We start from the raw sequence: 22020 nt of genomic DNA on the forward strand, positions 1-22020 counted from the left end.
TGGAGCTGCCAGAGTTAAATTTATTCCTTAAAATGTTATGTCAAATCAAAATGCCACAAAATGTATGTACACTAAAATAAACGATGACGTCATTTTAATTTAGTTACTCGGTGTGAACTCTGGGCCTGTTGAGCTGAAGCCATTGCTGTTATTCCGTATGAACGGTAACAAATGGTAAATTGTAATCCGCCATCTAGTGGAAGAGCGTTGAATTGTTCTGCCTGGCAGCATACGTCACTGGCGTAAAGATACATGGATGCGCAAAGATGCCTTTCTTTTTTTTTGTTGTTGTGAAGAAATAATAACTTTCAGACCAATTAAGTAAAATTGGATAATAATTTGCCGCAGCACGCCTGAGGCACAGTAGTTTGGAGCCATTGCCTTAAATGTACTAAAAAGTAAGCATCTAATCAAATTGTTGTAATGTTATACTGCTTACAGTCCCGGGGCGGCCTATATGCCGAGTACCTCGCGATTGCTACCTGTCAGCAATATGGCCATTGACCCAGGGAATTGCACTTTCTTGCTGTTTTGCGCTTTACGCACCAACTTCGGGCTCTTTCTGTTCTTCACCAGGAGAGCGAGGATGCGGTGAAGGCTCTCGCCAAAGAGAAAGACATGCTGGAGAGAGAGAAGTGGGACCTGAGGCGGCAGACTAAGGAAGCCACAGAGCACACGGGAATGCTGCGCACGCAGTTGGACCTCAAGGAAAACCGCATCAAGGAGTTGGAGGCTGAACTGGCCATGGTGAGATGGGAGCTAGAAGACGGAGGGGGCGTGAAATAAAAATAAATAAATAAAGGCTCGCTATCCCAAACTGAATTTCAATCCATCCAAAACTACAATACAATACCTCTTATTTGTGTCTTTATCTATCACTTGATTAGTCAACAGGCTACTTCCTGGTTCAGGAAAGGATCACGTGACAGTAGATGGTCAGTGCCAATTTGTTTCTTAAATAAAATAACACGCTGGTGGCAACAATTGCTCGATCCCACCCTGATCTGGATCTGCACTAAAAAGAGTCTGCATTGAAATCTCTTCAGGATGCTCGGTGGTCTCTTCGCATTTTTTTTTTGCTAGGTTCTTGTTTTGAAACACTTCTGATACTCAATTTGAATGAATATCAAGTTTTATAAAGGATCGTCGGAGATAGGCACTCAGAAATAACGACAAGACACTTCTGGCCACCAACAATTGGCACTTTATTGGTCTCACACAGAAATGATAACACAGTTCAAACAAGTTGTATGAAGCTAAAGAACCCTTACCGTATGCCATTAGGGTGGAGAGCCAACACCCTCAGCAGAGTGAGCTTCAATACGAGCTGGGCGTTCGTACGCTAACCCACAGCAGACTCTGCTGAGGAGCATTGCTCCCCTCCTTTTATCCTCTAAAGCGTGTGCATCGGGAGGGGTGAGTGGCCATTCTCATCCCTCCCTACGCCACACTGTTTGTTGTGTAATCAAGTGGCATTGATCACAATCAAGTTTTGACAATTCAAGCAAAGCAGACTATAAAGTCGTCAAAGCAGGCTCAAGAGTTTATCTCTGAAGTCGTCAAAGCAGGCTCCAGAGTCCATCTCTGAAATTGCTTAGGCAAGCAAGTCAACAAGTCATGCAATCATCTCAAAGCAGTTTTTCACATTGATTAAAGAAAACATCACAAAATATCTTAATATACCAGTTGTCCAATGCGCTACATAGCATTTATATGACCGTAATCTTTTTTTGTAAACTACATTCACGTTAAACATTGAATTAAATGCTATCTAACATACAGTAGAGCTGATGTCATGTTGGTTTTCTGACAGTCGAGACCGAATCGGCAGCACTGGTTATTTGCAGCCAAGTAGTGGAATCCATTTTTCCTCAAATGGCGATCCAAAGCACGATTCACAATCTTGTTGACACAAATCGAATTCTTAGTGATGATTCATCTCCTAGTCAATGATTGCGCTTTTTACTTTCATTCAAGTCTCATGAAAATCAGATTTGTAGTTTTTGTGTCATCTTGCTTACAAACAGGATTTAAAAAGAAAGATCGTGCTCTGACCATAGTATGTAACATATCTACGAAATGAATCGCTAAATAATTTGAATGTCCAGTATGGCCCTCCCTCATGTCTCCACCCCCTCCCCTTCAGATCAGTAACTGTGTCAATCAAAGAATGGAGTTCCGGGTGTTTGAGCGGCTCGGGGACAGGGACTTCTCCCCGAGGGTTATGTCGGTAAGATGGACCCCCCCAACCCCGCCCCCTGCCCTGTTCGGCTTTGACTTGAACTTGTCTTAACCCTCCCTTGATCCTTGGAAAGATCCCCTAATTATTGGCTTGGATACATGTGTGACTAATCCCCAGCTCACCCAAATCAAACCCGGTCATTTGACCAGCAGTGATGCCAAGGTCCCACCCCCCGACCCCCTCGTGATTGATCCAAATGTGATTTAGTTCAAAGTCAGAAATTCTTCAGAAATTGTGATTCTGTTTTGTTTTGCATGTCAGCCCTCCGGATTGATGATTGTTTGACCGGTGCAATGAAGTGGTGGTGGTTGCAAGGGAGCCTGATTGCGGTGGTGTTGATTTGCGCCCTCCTGCTTGGCATGGGGGGGTGGGGATGAAGGCATTTCAGGCATAATCTACCTGACGTGCTTATCGGAGTTTAACACAAAAAATGACTGACAAAATTAGTTTTAACATCTTATTGTGGGCCGTGATAAAAAAAATTGCGTGGACAATGCACATCATTCGTGATTTAAGAAGCAAGTCAAATTCACTTCTTACTATGCGGTGCTCAATGAAATCTGCCCCATAGGCCAATGAAAAAAAAAGAAGTAAAAACGTCCATAGGACAGCTACCCCCCGCTAGAATGTTTGAATGACAAAATGAAAAGAAAATTATTGCAGTGAACCCTTGTTTGCCTTTTTTTTGTCTTTTTTTTTTGTTTTTTGGGTGGAACCTTTCCTGGTTCTGTCTTTACGGTCCCAACAGGCTACAAGATGGTGCAAAAGCTCAAATAGGAAACTAGTAGGTGACGTCAAGGGGGAGTGTTGAAGTGCAGTATCTCGACTGAAAGGCTAAGAAGTTGGAGTAAAAGCATTTTCGGCATGGCAAGGCAGCTTAGGCGTTAGGCGTTTCATATATAAGGTGCTTCACATCATCAACAATATGACATTTGAAATTATTTACAAACCCAAGATTTACAAACATTGAAAAGAAAAGTAAATTGAAAAGGAGCTTTTGTAAATTAGTAAAAGAGCGTACAGTACAGTCAAATTGATGTAAGGATGCTTCAAAAAAACTTGAATTATAGGTGGCCGGGGGGGGGGGGGGGGGGCGCATCCGTGGTTCACTACAATGGACTAGCTATTCAAAAGCTGCTTTCTCTAGTCTGAATGAGCCGCACCAAAAAAAAAAAAAAAGAATAAATACTGACAAATCCTGATGTAGGTTCTCATAATTTGTGCCTGAAAGGGTTAAAATCCAATCGACAGCTGGCTAGGAGCCAACGTAAAGCCTTTCGCTTGCCTCAATGCTGCGTGTGTATATTTTTACTCTCTGCTGAGTGGGTATTAAAACGCTCAAGCAAAGAAATTGCTTGACAGTTGCTATTTTTGCTATGTTGCAAAAGCGACGTGCACGCCGGCGTCCTCGTATTTCCAATCCATTTTGTTCAAATCATTCGGAGGCCGTTAAATTTTCATCTTTTTTAAAGATAGTGGAGGGATTGGGGATTGCAGCGTGTGATACGTTTACATTTTTAACTATTTATACATGCACTATTTATTATGGGGCTTTGGGGGCCGTATCACTCGCAGCACATGCTGTGTCTCGCTATTCCAGGGGTCCCCAACCGCCGGGCCGCGGACCAGTCTGCGGGTCATTTGGTGCCGGACCGCACAGAAAGAATAAATAACTTACATGCCTTCCGTTTGATTTATTTCAGAATCTGAAAGGTGTTTTATTTTGAAAAATGACCGGATTCTTTGGTATATCAGTCTACAGTATGTCACTCTTGACGTAGGTGAATGCGCGCTTCTCGGTCACGTGATAGGATACCGCATAAAAAATAAACGTCTTCAAAAAAGATTTTTAGGAAGGGGAAAAGGCCCAGCCAGGAGATAAGATAAGATAAGAAAAACTTTATTAGTCTCGCAATGGAGAAATTCCCGATTCACAGCAGCAAAGTTATGAAAGGAAGAAGTAGAACAACAAAATATAGGAGCTGCTGGAAAGGCAGCCATTTTAAAGTCAAAATAACAAAATAGACCGTATCAGGAGTTCAATTTGAAATACAGTCAAACCTTGGTTTACGAACGTCTCTGTTCTTGACCAAATCGGTTTTCAACCAAAAATTTCGAGTTTTTTATACCTCGGATTCCTACCGAAAATCGGTTCTCGACCAAATTGAGCGTACTTGAATGTGCCACTTGACTCCTCTCGCCTTCCTTACACGAAGAAGTGACGCTTCCTCGTTTAGCGTTCCATTGTGAGCAGACGTGTTCAATAAGAATTTGCCTCTTTTCATCTTTTCATCTCTCCCAAGGCCAAACAATCACTAGCCACCCTGACCAAGGACGTGCCTAAGCGTCACTCCCTGGCAATGCCAACAGAGACGGTTGTCAACGGCAACAACCAGGAGTGGGTGATGCAGGCTGACCTTCCCCTCACTGCTGCCATCAGACAGAGTCAGCAGACCCTCTACGTGCACACGGGCCATCCCACCGACAGACAAGGTAGGAGTAGCGTCGTCGAGCAGGCCGCATGCGCCCGTTGATGCCTGTGTGCTCTTGTGCGCGTGCTGTTAGCCGTCATCCCGTTGCGCTTTTTGGATGAAACGTTACCTTATCTTGCGCCATCCGGTTGTCTTGGCGTCGCCATCAACTGCCCCGGAATCAAACTGAGTGGGAAGTGTTGTATCTCTGATGTGAAAATAGCATGCTATTATTTCTTATTGTTTCGGACAAAGGAGTGAGAAAGGGAAAGGAACTGGGGCGAAACGAGCGCTCAAATAATTTTATTTCCTTGATGAAGAGAAATATTTTGATATATTATTTTTTTCCTGCCTTGTTCTTCTGCTTATTTGGTGTGCACCGTCACGAAGGCAAGTCAAGTCTGCCACAATTACACGACACTAACAGGCCAACTTCAAAATAAAAGCCAACCAAATAATACAATGCCTCGGTAGACTTTTATCTTGACGTCGACGCTCGCAGTGTATGGCGGCGTATCACCGATGGATGTTTCTACAAACGAAAACACAGTTTAAATTTTAGAAAAAAAAACTCTTGACTCTAAAAAAGAAAAAAAAACACAGTTTATCATTCACTATCAAGTGAAAAGTCAAATTTTCCCCAGTGTATTACTAATTTTTTCGTTCGTTCGTTCGTCTTCCGAGCCGCTTGATCCTCACTAGGGTCGCGGGGGGTACTGGAGCCTCTCCCAGCTGTCTTCGGGCAGTAGGCGGGGGACACCCTGAATCGGTTGCCAGCCAATCGCAGGGCACACAGAAACGAACAACCATTCTCACTCACACTCACACCTAGGGACAATTTAGAGTGTTCAATCAGCCTGCCACGCATGTTTTTGGAATGTGGGAGGAAACCGGAGCACCCGGAGAAAACCCACGCATGCCCGGGGGAGAACATGCAAACTCCACACAGGGAGGCCGGAGCTGGAATCGAACCCGGTACCTCTGCACTGTGAAGCCGACGTGCTAACCACTGGACTACCGGGCCGCCCTTACTAATTTTTTTCAAGCAAAAATACATTTTACTGGAAAACGAAATACCACAATAGTAGTCTAAAAACTAACCGATCGTAAAAGATTCATACTTGAAGCTGACTAGTTTCTGCGAATCCCGTGTTTTCGGCGTCTCATCTCCCAGTTCGGAGCTGTGAAATGTTCGGCCAACAAGGTCTCAGCTCTTCATACTGAATGCGTGTTTGAAAGAAGAAAAATAACGCAATAGCCTCCATATCTTCGGTTATCTTGACAACTGCTCGTCTTGAAATTGTCATAGGAGCGGAACCATGGCACAAATATATATCGACGACGTCACGGATTACTCAACTTCGACTCGACTTTGATTACATTTCATTCATTCATTTTTTCAACTTCCAAGCCGCTTGATCCTCACTCGGGTCGCGGGGGGTGCTGGAGCCTATCCCAGCCGTCTTCGGGCAGTAGGCGGGGGACACCCAGAATCGGTCGCCAGCCAATCGCAGGGCACACAAAAACGAACAACCATTTGCACTCACACTCACACCTCGGGATAATTTAGAGTGTCCAATCAGCCTGCCATGCATATTTTTGGAATGTGGGAGGAAACCGGAGCACCCGGAGAAAACCCACGCAGGCCCGGGGAGAACATGCAAACTCCACACAGGGAGGCCGGAGCTGGAATCGAACCCGGTACCTCTGCACTGTGAAGCCGACGTGCTAACCACTGGACTACCGGGCCGCCCGATTACATTTCAGACATCTACAAAAAATAATAATAATAATAATCTTCAATCGTTCCGGTGTCATGATTCATGCTGTGCAAATTGGTAAACGAGCGCCGACTGAGTCACCAGACAAGCAGAAAAGGAGGAAATGTCCGTAAAATCACAGTCGGTGTCTACATACCAAACCGTTCCATTCTCACTCAGTGTTTCTTGGCAACTGCATATGATTGCATGTCATTTCTGCCTTTTGATTCGGTATTGCTGTAGATCAAAGTATATGATGATAAAGAAGGTGACAAAAATCCAATTTAGCCAAATTGTTGCATTCACTCCCAAAGCCCTGCTGTTAAAAAATAAAAATAAAAATCAAGCTTTCCCCCTCCTCCTCCAACTCTCCTCCCATTTAGTGGCCGCTGTGCGGGTGAGCCCCTGCCACTCGCGTCAGGCCTCCTTCATCTCCGACGCCTCGGCCGTGGAGGGAGACAGGTCGTCCACACCTAGTGACATCAACTCTCCACGTCATCGGACTCACTCGCTCTGTAATGTAAGAGATGCCCACCAGCACCGCAAACTCCTGCACCGCCCCCTCCGTCCCTACTCGGTCGCTCAAACGTGTGCCGCAATCTCCACTTTGCTTCAGGTGTCCATTTTCTTGCTGTCCGCAATGTCCTCTTTAATCGACTTTGTTTGCACGTGCCAAGAATGAGAATACCGGTGGTCTCGCGTTTTGAGATTAATTAATGTGATTTTTGTAGTTTCCTTGCAATGATTTGGAAATTAGCCCAAAATTCCTATGAAAGAAGAGCAAGTCTTCACATTGGGGGAAAAAAAACAAAAACAAAACAATTATTGACATTTTTGGCGGCAATGTCGCAACCCAGTTGTTTGCTCCACAACAATTAACCGAGTTTCTTTAAGTTGTGGGAATCTAAATTTGTTTTCTCAACCCTAATTTTGTTGTTGCAAAATGTGGGAAAGCCTGTTTGGACAACAGCAAAACTAAAAATATTGAGTTGAATTGTGTAAATAAAATGTTTGTTTCCATCCATTTTCCGATCCGCTTTATCCTCACACCTAACGACAATTTAAAGTCAAGTCAAGTCAAGTCAACAGTATTTATAGAGCACTTTCAAACAGCCATCGCTGCATACAAAGTGCTGTACATGGAGCGATTTAACATATACAATAAACAGTAAGACGAATCAGTAATAAGTAATAAGTAATAAGGCGGTAGAAAGCACCAAGCAGTAAAATCAAGAGCAAATCTAAGTCATGCTGAGTCAAACGCCAAAGAATACAAGTGAGTTTTGAGGAGGGCTTTAAAGATGGGCAGCGAGGAGGCTTGCCGAATGTTCAGTGGGAGGTCATTCCAGAGAGATGGACCAGCGACAGAAAAGGCTCGATCCCCTCTGAGCCTCAGTTTAGTTCTTGGTACGTCTAGCAAAGACTGGTCCACAGACCTGAGGCGCCGGGCAGGGGTGTAGGGGCGTATGAGCTCAGAGAGGTAAGGTGGCGCGAGATTATTCAGAGATTTGAAAACAAAGAGGAGGATCTTAAAAATAATTCTAAAATGAATGGGGAGCCAGTGAAGGGATGCCAAAGTAGGAGTTATATGCTCCCTCTTACGAGTACCAGTCAAGAGGCGAGCAGCGGCATTCTGTACCAGCTGAAGGCGCTTGATGGAGGACTGGCTGACTCCAAAGTACAGGGCGTTGCAGTAATCGAGCCGGGATGTGACAAAGGCATGAATTACTGTCTCAAAGTGTTCATGTGAGAGGAAAGGTTTTATTTTGGCCAGCTGTCTAAGGTGAAAGAAGCTGGATTTAACAACGGCACCAATTTGCCGATCGAGTTTGAAATCACTGTCCAGTTTAAGTCCCAAGTTTGAGACAGTTGATTTCAGATAAGGAGATAGGGGGCCCAAGTCTACAGGATGGAATGTACAAGGTCCACTGGGGCCAAACAATATCACCTCTGTCTTCTTTTCGTTGAACTTCAAGAAATTTTGTGCCATCCAGGTTTTGATTTCTTCCAGACAGGATAGGAGTGGCCTTAATGAGAAGGTGTCTTTCTTGCTCAGTGGGACATAGATCTGGCAGTCATCTGCATAGCAGTGGAAAGGAATACCATGTTTCCTTAAGATGGAACCCAATGGGAGCAGATACAGCGAGAACAGCAGAGGCCCCAGAATTGAGCCCTGTGGAACACCACATGACAGGGGAGCAGTGAGTGACTCAGAGCAGCCAAGGCTGACACAAAAGGTCCTGTCAGCTAGATAGGACCTAAACCAATCAAGAGCACTCCCGCCAATGCCCACCAAGTGCTGCAAACGAGTCAGCAGAATACTGTGATCCACTGTATCAAATGCTGCAGTTAAGTCCAATAAGACCAGACACACGTGGTCTCCAGAGTCATTTGCCAGGAGGATGTCATTAGAAACGCGTAACAGGGCTGACTCCGTGCTATGCATCGTCTTGAAACCTGACTGGAAGACCTCCAAGATGTTATGTTCAATCAGCTTGCCACGCATGTTTTTGGAATGCGGGAGGAAACCGGAGTACCCGTAGAAAACCCACGCAGGCACAGGGAGAACATGCAAACTCCACACAGGAAGGCCGGAGCCAGAATCGAACCCTGCACCTCTGCACTGTGAGGCGTACGCGCTAACCACTGGATCACCGGGCCGCCCAAGTTTGCTTTAACTTGGATTTTTAAAATCTCGTTCGATGAAAAAAAATAACGTTAAAATAAACGTAATCTAACGGCATAAAAGAAAGCTTTTCCTTTCAGTGTAGTTTGCTCTTTGCTGCATGTTGGCCGATGTTCATTCTGGTTTCTACTTTTTTTTTATATAAACATCACTGATAACACGGACCATCGGATTACACAACATTGCAGAACATTGCTGTCTTCCAATTTCTTATTTCAACTTATTTCAATCGAGTGTTGTTGGCTTTGCGGGAGCAAAAGCTTTTCAAGGTTGAGGCTAACCTCTGATGTGGTCAGCGGTGCGTTGCATTGGTGGCTCCCTCTGAAAGCTGTCATCCAAATTCTATTTACGTTTTTGTAGTTCCAGTAGTTCTTGATGACAACTTTCCTTTCGACACAAGATAAGAACTGGAAAAAAAAAAAAAAACAGTCATGGCAACACACACAGACTCCATCTTCCGGGACAACCGTTGTGATTTGTGGCATTTGTTTGGGTGTGTGCCATGAGATCTTTTCCAATGTAAAATTTGTGCCATGGCTATTTGCGTTTTTGTAGTTCCAGTACTTCTTGATGACAACTTTCCTTTTGACACAAGATAAGAACTGAAAAAAAAAGAAAAAAAACAGTCATGGCAACACAGAGTACATCTTCCGGGACAACCGTTGTGATTTGTGGCGTTTGTTTGGGTGTGTGCCATGAAATCTTTTCCAATGTAAAATTTGTGCCTCGGCTATTTGCGTTTTTGTAGTTCCAGTAGTTCTTGATGACAACTTTCCTTTCGACACAAGATAAGAACTGAAAAAAAAAAACAGTCATGGCAACACACACAGAGTACATCTTCCGGGACAACCGTTGTGATTTGTGGCGCTTGTTTGGGTGTGTGCCATGAGATCTTTTCCAATGTAAAATTTGTGCATCGACTATTTGCGTTTTTGTAGTTCCAATAGTTCTTGATGACAACTTTCCTTTTGACACAAGATAAGAACTGAAAAAAAAAAACAGTCATGGCAACACACACAGAGTACATCTTCCGGGACAACCATTGTGATTTGTGGCGTTTGTTTGGGTGTGTGCCATGAGATCTTTTCCAATGTAAAATTTGTGCCTCGGCTATTTGCGTTTTTGTAGTTCCAGTAGTTCTTGATGACAACTTTCCTTTCGACAAAATATAAGAACTGAAAAAAAAAAAAAACAGTCATGGCAACACACACAGAGTACATCTTCCGGGACAACCGTTGTGATTTGTGGCGTTTGTTTGGGTGTGTGCCATGAGATCTTTTCCAATGTAAAATTTGTGCCTCGGCTATTTGCGTTTTTGTAGTTCCAGTAGTTCTTGATGACAACTTTCCTTTCGACACAGGATAAGAACTGAAAAAAAAAAAAACAGTCATGGCAACACACACAGAGTACATCTTCCGGGACAACCGTTGTGATTCGTGGCGTTTGTTTGGGTGTGTGCCATGAGATCTTTTCCAATGTAAAATTTGTGCCTCGGCTCAAAAAAAGTTGTAAAAACAACAAAGTGCATTCAAGATATGTGATGCCACAATGCATGCTGGTCCTTTTTGGATGTGCTTGCATGGCAGCATGACAAGTGTCAACACACTTTTCACGTCTTGGTGTTTCTCCCCAACGGCTTTTTGTCCCTCTTGCTTCACGCTTTCGTTTTGTTTTTGTCCCGCAGTCTCTAGAAGATCTGGAGGTGGCCAAATGTAAGAAGAAGAAGGAGAAGATGGGCCTGGGCTCTTTGTCGCGAGTGTTCGCCCGAGGAAAGCAGCGCAAATCCTTGGACCCGGGTCTGTTTGATGGTACTGCAACACCCGATTATTACATAGAGGAGGACGCGGACTGGTAAAGGCCATGCGGAGCCTCTGTGGAAATGATAAGAGGACGGCGTTGTGTTGATGTGTGTGTGTGAGGAGTGCGACCGAGCAAATTGCACCCTGTATGTATGAACATTGCTGTAAATCGAGCGCAACAACATGGTGGATATGAGTTTTCGAGTCTCTATTCTGCAAACTTGAAGGACTGCTGTAACGTGTCAATAACAACAGTTGATGTGCACTTTGTCTGCGTGCGTGCGTAAATGTCTCCTCATCCCGAATGCCTTTTCTTATTTTTGATATGTAACCCTGACTACCTTTCAAGCCCCCCCACTCCCGCCCCCCGCCGCCTACATTGACCGCCCTGCTTGGTTCATTCCCCGTCCTTCCACACACCACCATGATGAGAACAGTTTTCCTGTGGGCGACATGCAGACCCCCCCCCCCCCGCCTTCAAACCATCCCATTCTGTCTACAGTCAGGAAAACTGCGCGAGCGCCTCGTTTAGCGGAACGAATCCTCCACTCAAGGCACTTTGTTCCCTAGCAACACGAGGCCCCGGCAGGAATTGTGGGAAATGTGATTTCTATCTGCAAGAGAGATAGAAGCCTTTTGTAACGTGCCATGTTGTGCCCCGCATGCGCACGCCGCTATCCCTCGACGCATGTTGCCACTCTGACGCCGCCGTCCGTGAAATCAACTAACAACTTTGTCTGCTTTGACAAAAGAGAGGTCAGTTACTCCCGCCACGCTCTTGACTCTAAATCTCGAATGATCAGGACCGACCAAATGGAAGGGTTCTTCCCAGAAATGACTCCGACACACACACACACACGCACAGCGACAAATTAAAAATTAATTAGTTTTTTAATTAAATTTAATAGATAGATTAATTATCATTCATTCATTCATTAATCTTGATTAATTAATTAATTGACAGATTAATTAATTAATAGATTAATTAAATCAAATTTTAAAAATGGTCGGAAAGTAGAGTCAAACATTTTTGAAAATTTACCAAAATAATGTTGTGTTGCAATAATGCAAACATTTGAAAAAAAGGGGGTGGGGGGGAATGATTATATATGCATGAGGAACGACTTTGTGCACACGGACTAGGACAAAATAGTTATAAAGTGCGCACGCAGTGGCCGTGGCCATTTGCGGGTCACTTGAATAAGAAAATCAAACGCACCTTCTTCTTTCATAGTTGAAAGGTCAAAGGGAAGTTGACATCGTGAACAGAGAGAACGTGATGGAATTTTATTTTCGGCTCGGGATGTTGAAAAAATTACAATGTAGGGTAAAATCAGTGTTGTACGCGCCGTTATCGGTCAGACATTAAAAATAAACAAATAAAAATGAAAATCTCAAAAATCAAATGAGTGACGAGGGAAAACAATGTAAAAGCATTTTTCTATCAGTGCCAAAAATCCGATGAGGGACACATAAGGGCCGTCCGTTTCTGATTAAAATTTGCTGTCGAGCGCTGTTTTTTTTTGTTTTTGTTTTTCTGGATAGAGCTGGAGTCTGCACTGTCTCGCCCCCAGGAAATCTCTTCTCCTGCTGTTAATTTAACACCCCCCCCCCCCCCCCCCCCCCCGGCTGCAACACTACTGACACATGACTGAGTATGTGCAGCGGTGGGAGCATCACAACACAAAGCTCACCTAAGAAAACTATAAAAGCAATTCTGGATTTGGAACGTATGCATAAGAGCGTCCCCAAATACGTTTCGCTTTTTATTTTGCTCTCTTGCCAACTTTCAAGAGTCCAAGAGGCCCGTTCTCAAAGTATTTGAGCCTGTCTTTGTTTTTTTTTTTTGCTCAGATGTTTTACCTGTTGTAAATGGGACACTGATAGAGAAAACTAATATTATTGAAGAATTTTATTTAAATAATGCCGGCCGTTCGGCAGAGCCAACTTGAATTGTGAAGTCGTGAGGTGTGTATGTGTGACATTTTAAAAGGCAAGGTTAAGCTACAGAAAAAAGAAAAACAAGGGAGAAACATAAGATCGACAGAAGTAATATTATTTTAAAATAAAAACGAATCATGTTGAATTTTCATGTGGCTGTCCTCTCTTTCCCCGCCCCGTGTGTTTTAATATTTGTGTGTGTTCATTTGTCATGGCGCTAATCCCGTGTGCCTTGTTGTGTGCATGTGTTCGAGGGCGCTTTCAGATGGCCTCCTTTCCTCTTCCTCCAAACGTGAGCGCGCATCTTCGTCGTTGCAATCAGAGATGACATTGAGAGGGAAAGGACACCATGCTGGAAACACGTGACATCTACGTGTAACTCCTTTGCACTAACCACAGTGCTTCTCAACTGGTCCCACCCGCACACTCCCATTCTTGCAAAGTCGCGGGCCACTTTTAAAGAAGCAGTAGAATGTTAAATTGCAAACATGCGCGAGTAGCAAAAGATGAGTGACATGGGGCTTTCAGGTGACATTTCAGCATTAACCTCAAATGCACTTCCCCCTTTCCTGGTGAACTTAATTTGACCTTCTCGAAACTTTTGATTGCGCTTGTCCAACTGATGGCTGTTTTCAAATTAAAATGTTTAAAAGTTATACAGTATATATATATATATATATATATAGAGAGAGAGAGAGAGAGAGAGAGAGAGAGAGAGAGAGAGAGAGAGAGAGAGAGAGAGAGAGAGAGAGAGAGAGAGAGAGAGAGAGAGAGAGAGAGAGAGAGAGTGAGATAGAGAGAGAGAGAGAGAGAGAGAGAGAGAGAGAGAGATTCAGTAAACTTTATTTATCCCCGTGGGGCAATTACATGATATATACCTGTATATACTGTGTATATATATATATATATATATATATATATTATATATATATACAATATATTTATATATATATATATAATAAAAATATATAATTTAAAATATATATAATATATATATAATAAAAAATATATAATTTAAAATATATATATATATAATAAAAAATATATAATTTAAAATATTATATATATTCTATATATATATATATATAGAATATTTTATTTTATATATTTTTGTTCTCTAATAAGAAGCTTAGCAGCACTATTCACATTTGGCTGAGCCATAAGTCAAGAGTCAACAAATAGATTTCCTGGGGTGCAAATAGGATTGAAATACAGTATGTCAATTTCAGATGGATAGGAACTTTTCTTTTTTTTTTTTTTTTAAATATAGTAATTTTTATTTTCAGCAGTTTGCTGCGTCCATGTTTACGTCCTCCAGCTCATCTGTTGCACAAATGAAGACGAGCACTACAGAGAATGGATAAGTGTTACATACCTAACCATAAGTTGGAACACTTTTTTTTTTTAGGTTGTGTGTAGGTGACAGGACAATGCAGCAACAATGTCGGGATGCACCGTGCATCCAAAAAGTGTTCACTGTGCTTCACTTTTTCCACATTGTCGATGTTCACAGCCTTGCTTCAAAATGCATTAAATTCTTCTTTTTCCCACAGAATCCTACGCCCAACACACCATGATGACAATGTGAATAGTGTGTGCGTTGGGGGTAGAGTTTTTTCTCCCCAATTTTATTCATAAAATTGCAAAATAAACCACCTACCTTTCAGTACTTTGTTGATTGACCTTTGACATCTTTTGGAAAATGATGCCACAAGTTCGGCACAACAACAGCATCTTGCGGCCGTTTAGGTCATTCCCCTTTGCAGCACCTCTCAAGCTTAATTGATGGTGGAATTATGGGGTGTTGTGTTCAGAATTTGAGAAGAACATAAATTAAATCTATTTTGGATTAACAAGGCTGTAAAATAAAATGTGGAAAACTGAAGTACTGTGTACACTTTGAGGGAAAGGATTTGTGAGACAAAGAACATGAAGACCATTCAAATTTAGTCAGGATTATTTGAAACGATGTGACCTTGAGTTGGGCATACTGGAAATGAAGAGTTTTTATTTATTTTTCCTTTTAACAGAGGCTGTGATAAATGCTGACATGCTGGGCACTAACAATCACCAGAGCACTCATTTAAAATGATTTTGCAATGTCCACTTTATGTACCGGTAACATAAATCAGGCGCACATTTCTGTTGACGTGAGTTACTTGACAGTATGTTTTCATTTGTGCTTTGGTTAAAATTCCTCTCTTAGTTTCGGAACAGTATCTACAGGATGGATTATGGGTCGATTAGCATCGATTTATTTTACACTAAACCGTCATGCACTGGGGGAAAATGTTGAGTTGTATCATACAGGAAGCAAACCAGGAAGTGTTTTCTGACAGACAATCATTTCATAATGATCTTAGCTTAGGTAGCAAACCGGCAACACTTAATGCACAGACGGGGATGTCATGCATCTTGCGTTAAAACATTTTTTAAAGAATTTTGCACTGGAAAGAACATGTTGGACAATTATTGGCTCCGCATTGCCCCCTACTGTTGAGCTCTTGGAATGTCACAATGCCAAAAAGTCAATTTTTCAGTGGTTCTCGGTTACCCGGCATTTCAATGACTGATCGAAGCAGAGCAAATATTATGAATATACGTATCATGTAATGCATAGGAAAGCTTTAACCAGATTTATAATCGATTACATTTTATAGATTTCATATAGAAATATATGAATAAAACAAATACAAGAGGAGCAACTAGTACTCTTCTGATATCAAACAAGTTCAAACTTCCAAGCTAACCAAATCAAGCCACAAAAGGCCTGCTCCATTCTTTAATCTGGCCCAATAAGCATATATATTATCAAGAGTACTGGAGTATTGTATTTAGACTTTTTTTTCTAAAATTGGTCAATGAATAAGGATGTTTTTTTAAAAAAATTAATTTATCTCAGGGCGGCCCGGTAGTCCAGTGGTTAGCACGTCGGCTTCACAGTGCAGAGGTACCGGGTTCGATTCCAGCTCCGGCCTCCCTGTGTGGAGTTTGCATGTTCTCCCCGGGCCTGCGTGGGTTTTCTCCGGGTGCTCCGGTTTCCTCCCACATTCCAAAAACATGCGTGTCAGGCTGATTGAACACTCTAAATTGTCCCTAGGTGTGAGTGTGAGCGTGGATGGTTGTTCGTCTCTGTGTGCCCTGTGATTGGCTGGCAGGGTGTCCCCCGCCTACTGCCCGATGACAGCTGGGATAGGCTCCAGCACCCCCCGCGACCCTAGTGAGGATCAAGCGGTACGGAAGATGAATGAATGAATGAATAATTTATCTCAAATGATGGACAAATTGATTTATTGTAAATTGTAATTGAATAAGAATATCTGTAAACTACAAATGTTTACATATAATTTGGGCATTTCATTGTATTAAATGTGTGATTAATTATCGTAAATCATACAATTTAAAGAATGACAATAATTTAGGTTATAAAACTATTTTACCAACACATTCGAACACGTTTTCAAAATATGTACCGATTACCGATTACTTATCCAATGTGGTGATTGAGCACCCGGGTTTGTCCACCTCTGCTCTTGAGAAAACTCTTGTGATGTCACAACTCACGAGGGCCACGGTGCCACCTCTGCCGTCACTCACGCTGCCAACCACAACACCCACATGTCCTTCCTCCGTCCCACTCCCCCCCCCCAACCCCAACCCCTTCATTCACCCACTCACCCAGACTTGGACAGCCTCGGCAGCGGCACCCGCCTCAGCCTCAACTTGCCGGACGGCCCAGAAGAGCAGCTGGACCGCCTGCAGCAGGTGGAGCTGGCCAGGAGCACGCCCATGTCCCAGTGGAGGGCGGGCACTGTGCAGGCCTGGCTGGAGGTCGTCATGGCGATGCCCATGTACATACGCACCTGCTCGGAGAATGTCAAGAGTGGCAAGGTAAGGAAGGATGCGATGAGTATGTAACATGGGGTCCAGAAAATAACATGCGATATTGTATTGTAAAAAATGAATACTATTATGCCGCAATTGGCACAACAATAAAAGAAATACACAAAACCTATTACTCCTCCCAAACTAAGAATGATTTATTTAGCAATGTGGAACTGGTCACCATGATGGAGGTGATATATGCACTGAGCCAGGGTGGTATTGATCTGTTTGCACTGTAGGTGTTGCTGGGACTAACCGATGAAGACCTGGAGCTCGGTTTGGGCGTAACCAGTTTGATGCATCGTCGTAAACTGCGTCTGGCCATTGAAGACTACAGAGAGGCTGAGGATGGAAGAGGGTGAGGAAGGCGCGAGAAACTTTGTGTGAAATTACGCGGTGGGAAGGAGTGTTCCATCTGATGGTTTTGGTATTGTCCAGCGGGTTCCAATTGCTTTTAATATGAAAAAAGTGTTGTCTTAATGTTCCGAAACTCATTTCCGTTAGACGCATACAGAAACAGACAACCATTGATGCTCACATTCTCACCATCACTGAGCGGGAACTGAAGCCATTCAGATTTTAATTTTAACGGTTAATAACTAATTTGGTCTAATGCAGTGGTTCCTAACCTGGGTTCGATCGAACCCAGATTAGGGGTTCGTTGTATCGGTCACAGGGGTTCGACGGAGCCTCTGCCATGGAGGTTAAGACACACCCGACTCAACATGTCAGTTAGTTATGACCCACCCGCTTGGCCATCACTGGCTGGTTCATTTTGTGCACAGTTAAAAAAAAACATATACAGTACTTATGTCTTGAAATTGTATTTACGTTTTTTAACGTGTTTAATTGGTCAAAATAAATCATATTTGTTTTATTTTTCACTAATGAAGGGTTCGGTGAATGTGCATATTAACGGGTTGGTTTCGGTACCTCTAACAAAGTTAAGAAGCACTGGTCTGTCAGGCTGATGAATAAAAAATAACAATCATAATAATAATAATAATAATTAAATGATGTGAAGGAAAATTGTAAATAGTACTGCGATTTATCCATTGTGTTCATATTGCATTTAATTGAAAGATGTTTGAGGCGGCCCAGTAGTCCAGTGGTTAGCACGTCGGCTTCACGGTGCAGAGGTACCGGGTTCGATTCCAGCTCCGGCCTCCCTGTGTGGAGTTTGCATGTTCTCCCCGGGCCTGCGTGGGTTTTCTCCGGGTGCTCCGGTTTCCTCCAACATTCCAAAAACAAGGCGTGGCAGGCTGATTGGACGCTCTAAATTGTCCCTAGGTGTGAGTGTGAGTGCGAATGGTTGTTCGTTTCTGTGTGCCCTGCGATTGGCTGGCAACCGATTCAGGGTGTCCCCCGCCTACTGCCCGAAGACAGCTGGGATAGGCTCCAGCAACCCCCGCGACCCTAGTGAGGATCAAGTGGCTCGGAAGATGAATGAATGAATGAATATACAGTACTTATGTCTTGAAATTGTATTTACGTTTTTTATGTGTTTAATTGGTCAAAATAAATCATATTTTTTTTATTTTTCACTAATGAAGGGTTCGGTGAATGTGCATATTAACGGGTTGGGTTCGGTACCTCTAACAAAGTTAAGAAGCAAGGGTCTAATGCTTGTTAAAATCGTGTGCAATTCCACTTTCAACCACTAGGGGTAAATAAACGGCTGACGTAGCGGGTCCACATTCCTGACTGATATTGCCCCTGTGTAGGTTGTCCAAAGCTGCAGACATGGACCACCACTGGGTGGCCAAGGCCTGGCTCAGTGACGTGGGCTTGCCGCAGTACTCGCAGGCATTTCACACCCACTTGGTGGACGGACGCATGCTCCACTCCCTGACCCTGCGTGACCTCGAACGCCATCTCAACATCTCCAAAAACTTCCACCAGGTCAGCTTGCTGCTGGGCATCGAGCTTCTGCACTTACTCAATTTTGACAAGGACGTAAGTTCGCAACGCACACGCACCACAATCTGGCCCCTGAAACTCATTTGAATGTTAAGTGCTTGTGGAAATGCTCGCCAGGCACTGCAGGCCCGCCGGGTACAGTGTGAGCACCAGAACACGGACCCTTTAGTTTGGACCTCTCATCGTGTCATTAAATGGCTTAAAGACATCGACCTCAAGGTGAGGATAAAGGGAATGAGCAATTTCACACTGAAATCGCCTCGTTTTATAGCTAAATTGGAAGTGACTCACTGGGCTTTGAATAAATCGAGCGTAACATCCAACCATGAAACCTTTCCGTCCATCTGCGCAGGAGTTTGCAGATGGTGTCGTGAGTAGCGGCATCCATGGCGCTGTCATGGTGCTGGATCCCAATTTTTCCAGCGACGCTTTGGCCACGGCGATGGGAATTCCCAGCGGCAAGCATATGGTTCGCAGACACCTTGAAGAAGAGCTGACAAATCTGATATGCCTGGCCAGGTAAATTTGTGTTAGAACACACTTTTAGTGAAGCAAGAGATGTTACAATGTGACCTGAACTTTGCAGGGCGGATGCCAAGCAAGACTTTGAGCGCTCAGTTTTGGGAACACCGCCAACTCCCCTTCGACAAAACTCCCCCAGCAGGTCGCCCGGCTCTGCCGGTCGTCACACCGATGATGAGGGTTCACTGAGGAGGAGGGCTGTCAAGGTGTGTGTGTGTGTGGGGCGGAGGGGGGGGGGGCAATGCTCTTTCCACCAAGCACAATATCTTTGTCTTAGTGCTGTGATTGGTCAAAACTACAATGTGGTCGGCGTGCACAAGTTGCCGCATCGCCCATTCAGCTCAAAGTATTGTCATGAATGTCCCGCCTTTCCAGGAGCAGTCCGCAGATTAATACTGCGGAAAACTCCCTTGAGTAATTCACTGGCTCTTGGCAGGTTTATTTATTCGCAGGGGATTGTTGAATGTCGTGCTCCACTCTGTTGTTAAATGTCGGTACCGTTTTTTAACTGGACACTAAACACTGAGCACTCAAGTACCAAATTATTCCTAAATTCTTCTTCTTCTTATATTTTTGTTGAAACAAAAGGTGAGGCAGCACCATTAAGAGATATAAAAACCACACATAAGATCTCGGAATTGATTCTCTCCTCAGTCGGAAAAGCCGGTGAAGAGGCCTTAAAACGAATGCATGAACCCATTTTTGAGATTGATACAGAAAAAAAGTGATCTAACTTTAGATAGTGCGGTGGTGGGCAAACTATGGCCCGCGGGCCGAATCCGGCCCGTTTGTCCTTTTAATCCGGCCCGCCGAAGGTTGGTCCACAATTAAGGTTCAATGTGAATGATTTTCATTTCAATTGGACTTGTAATGACAGGAATTTCACCGCCAGGTGGCGCATTGACTATAAGTTGCAGAACATGGGGAGGGGGGTCTTTTCGACAACCTAAGACCTCTGTATTTTTTTTTTATGTACCATAGCTTGTGCTGACCTGGCCCTTCTGTCAAATTTTAAAAGGCAATGCGGCCCCCCCCGAGCCAAAAAGTTTGCCCACCCCTGAGATAGTCCCTTAAATGATAAAATGCAGTCTTGGATATAGAGGAAATTACAAAGTGAAAATCCTCAATTGTAATGTGTACAGACAGAACGAATGGCCGTCATGTACTGTCGTTTCATTCAAGGATGATGTGGACACCACAGCACCACATTTGTTTACTTCACAAAATAGAAAATATACGCATTGATTTTATTACATGGTCGTTATCAATGAAACTGGACATTTGCCAGTAAATTGAAATAACCCGCCGACCCTGTAAACGGCACATTTATGTTGTATTGCAGCCGCCAACGGGATTCAGCCCAAAGATGCGCAATGGACGGGACTTGAGCTACCACAGCAGCTACGGGTCACTACCTCGTGAAGTCAGAGAGCAAACACCTCCGAGGACACAAGGAAGCCCCGTCCGGGCTTATGCCAACATCGGGGTGACCAATGTGTGAGGTTATCTGAGGGCGACAAAGTTGCGGGGGTATCAAGAGAAACCTTTTGATCACAGACTGTTGAACTTTGTTCAAGTGTCAATTTCAAGGAAAACTGCATCACCGAGAACAGGTGACTTTTCGAACAGAATCAAAAGTTGCAGAATTGAAAATATATGGATTATTTTTATATTTGTTGTTTGTCTGGACTCACTGGATTTGTATGATGGTTTTGTATTCAAGCACTAATTGAATCGAAAAAAAATGGTCTTATTGATGTAAAATAATTATGATTCATACGTCTATGCGGCTCTGATGTGTGATGCCTCGTCAGTGTAGCAAATCTCAATGGACAAAAGATGTTGAGTACAATGTATGTTTGTCATTTTTGTCTTGAGGACACACACACACACACACAGTTGACAAATGTTTGTGTGAATTGAAAACGAATCAAAGCTCTGTATGAAAGATGATGGGATTTTCTTTTTTATGAAACATAAGTGAGCAGTGACGTGTGGTTTGTTACAGTCAGCAGGAAGTAGAGGTGAGACGCAGGTGGTCAATGTGAAGCTAAACAAGAATGACGCAGCCTCCTCCATCGAAGGTGTCAGAAGGACAGTGGAGTGAAAACGACAACGGGATATGAATTAATTGACGTATGTAGCGCCACGGCTTGTGTTTCTCTCTCTACGCTTTTAACAGGTGATGGGACATCATTGCAGTTTTAAAATAATAATAATAATTATTAAACCTGTAGCTCCAAAGAGCTTCATCTACACAACTATATTTGTATTCATTGATACTGTTTTCACTCATCATAATGAGACCCTTTCCGAGCCGTGTGGCAAAGTTGTATGAAGAGAAAAAAAAATTATCGACCCGTCCTTATACATGAAATAATCATCCTCCGTCCCCGACTGTCCTCGTCCTTTTAAAGCGCTTCCGTCCTTGCATTTCACCAGTCCACCCCCCCCACCCAACCGCACCCTCCTAAAAAAGGCGTCCATGCGTGATGCCGTGGCAGAGAAGCTAATGGCAGAGGTTTCATAATTGAAAAGTATTATTTGAAGCTCGTTTGCTGGCTAATTCCCTATTCACATCCACTTACCTTCAGGCGCTCATTTTTTTTACACACACACACACACACACACACACACACACACACACACACACACACACACACACACACACACAAAATCCTTCATTATTTTGTTTTTTGTTTTTTTATTTGTGTGTGTGTGTGTGTGTGTGTCCCCTCCTTAAACTGCCCCTTGTAGACCAGCTTCTGAGAGACAATGTGGGACGCTGCTCGGC

The 22020-nt window shown here is 43.4% G+C and overlaps 1 protein-coding gene across 5 annotated transcripts in view; it reads left to right on the forward strand.

Moving 5' to 3' along the window:
• kazna (kazrin, periplakin interacting protein a) overlaps nucleotides 1-21217 on the forward strand; it is a 135382-nt gene extending 114165 nt beyond the window's left edge. For 3 of the 5 annotated variants that reach the window (XM_052059186.1, XM_052059187.1, XM_052059189.1), the window contains 12 exons: nucleotides 577-747; nucleotides 2147-2230; nucleotides 4546-4735; nucleotides 6857-6993; nucleotides 10844-10967; nucleotides 16582-16790; nucleotides 17024-17142; nucleotides 18509-18740; nucleotides 18822-18923; nucleotides 19057-19223; nucleotides 19291-19432; nucleotides 20569-21217. In XM_052059186.1, the coding sequence (XP_051915146.1) occupies nucleotides 577-747; nucleotides 2147-2230; nucleotides 4546-4735; nucleotides 6857-6993; nucleotides 10844-10967; nucleotides 16582-16790; nucleotides 17024-17142; nucleotides 18509-18740; nucleotides 18822-18923; nucleotides 19057-19223; nucleotides 19291-19432; nucleotides 20569-20727 (1836 nt within the window). In that variant the 3' untranslated portion in view covers nucleotides 20728-21217. Of the gene's footprint in view, nucleotides 1-576; nucleotides 748-2146; nucleotides 2231-4545; nucleotides 4736-6856; nucleotides 6994-10843; nucleotides 11307-16581; nucleotides 16791-17023; nucleotides 17143-18508; nucleotides 18741-18821; nucleotides 18924-19056; nucleotides 19224-19290; nucleotides 19433-20568 lie in introns of those variants that run through there. The other 2 variants (XM_052059188.1, XM_052059191.1) reach the window with 2 other exon arrangements.
• The last annotated feature ends 803 nt before the right edge of the window (nucleotides 21218-22020 follow it).

This window comes from Hippocampus zosterae, chromosome 2 (genome assembly GCF_025434085.1).
Source record: "Hippocampus zosterae strain Florida chromosome 2, ASM2543408v3, whole genome shotgun sequence".
Classification (NCBI taxonomy): Eukaryota; Metazoa; Chordata; class Actinopteri; order Syngnathiformes; family Syngnathidae; genus Hippocampus; species Hippocampus zosterae.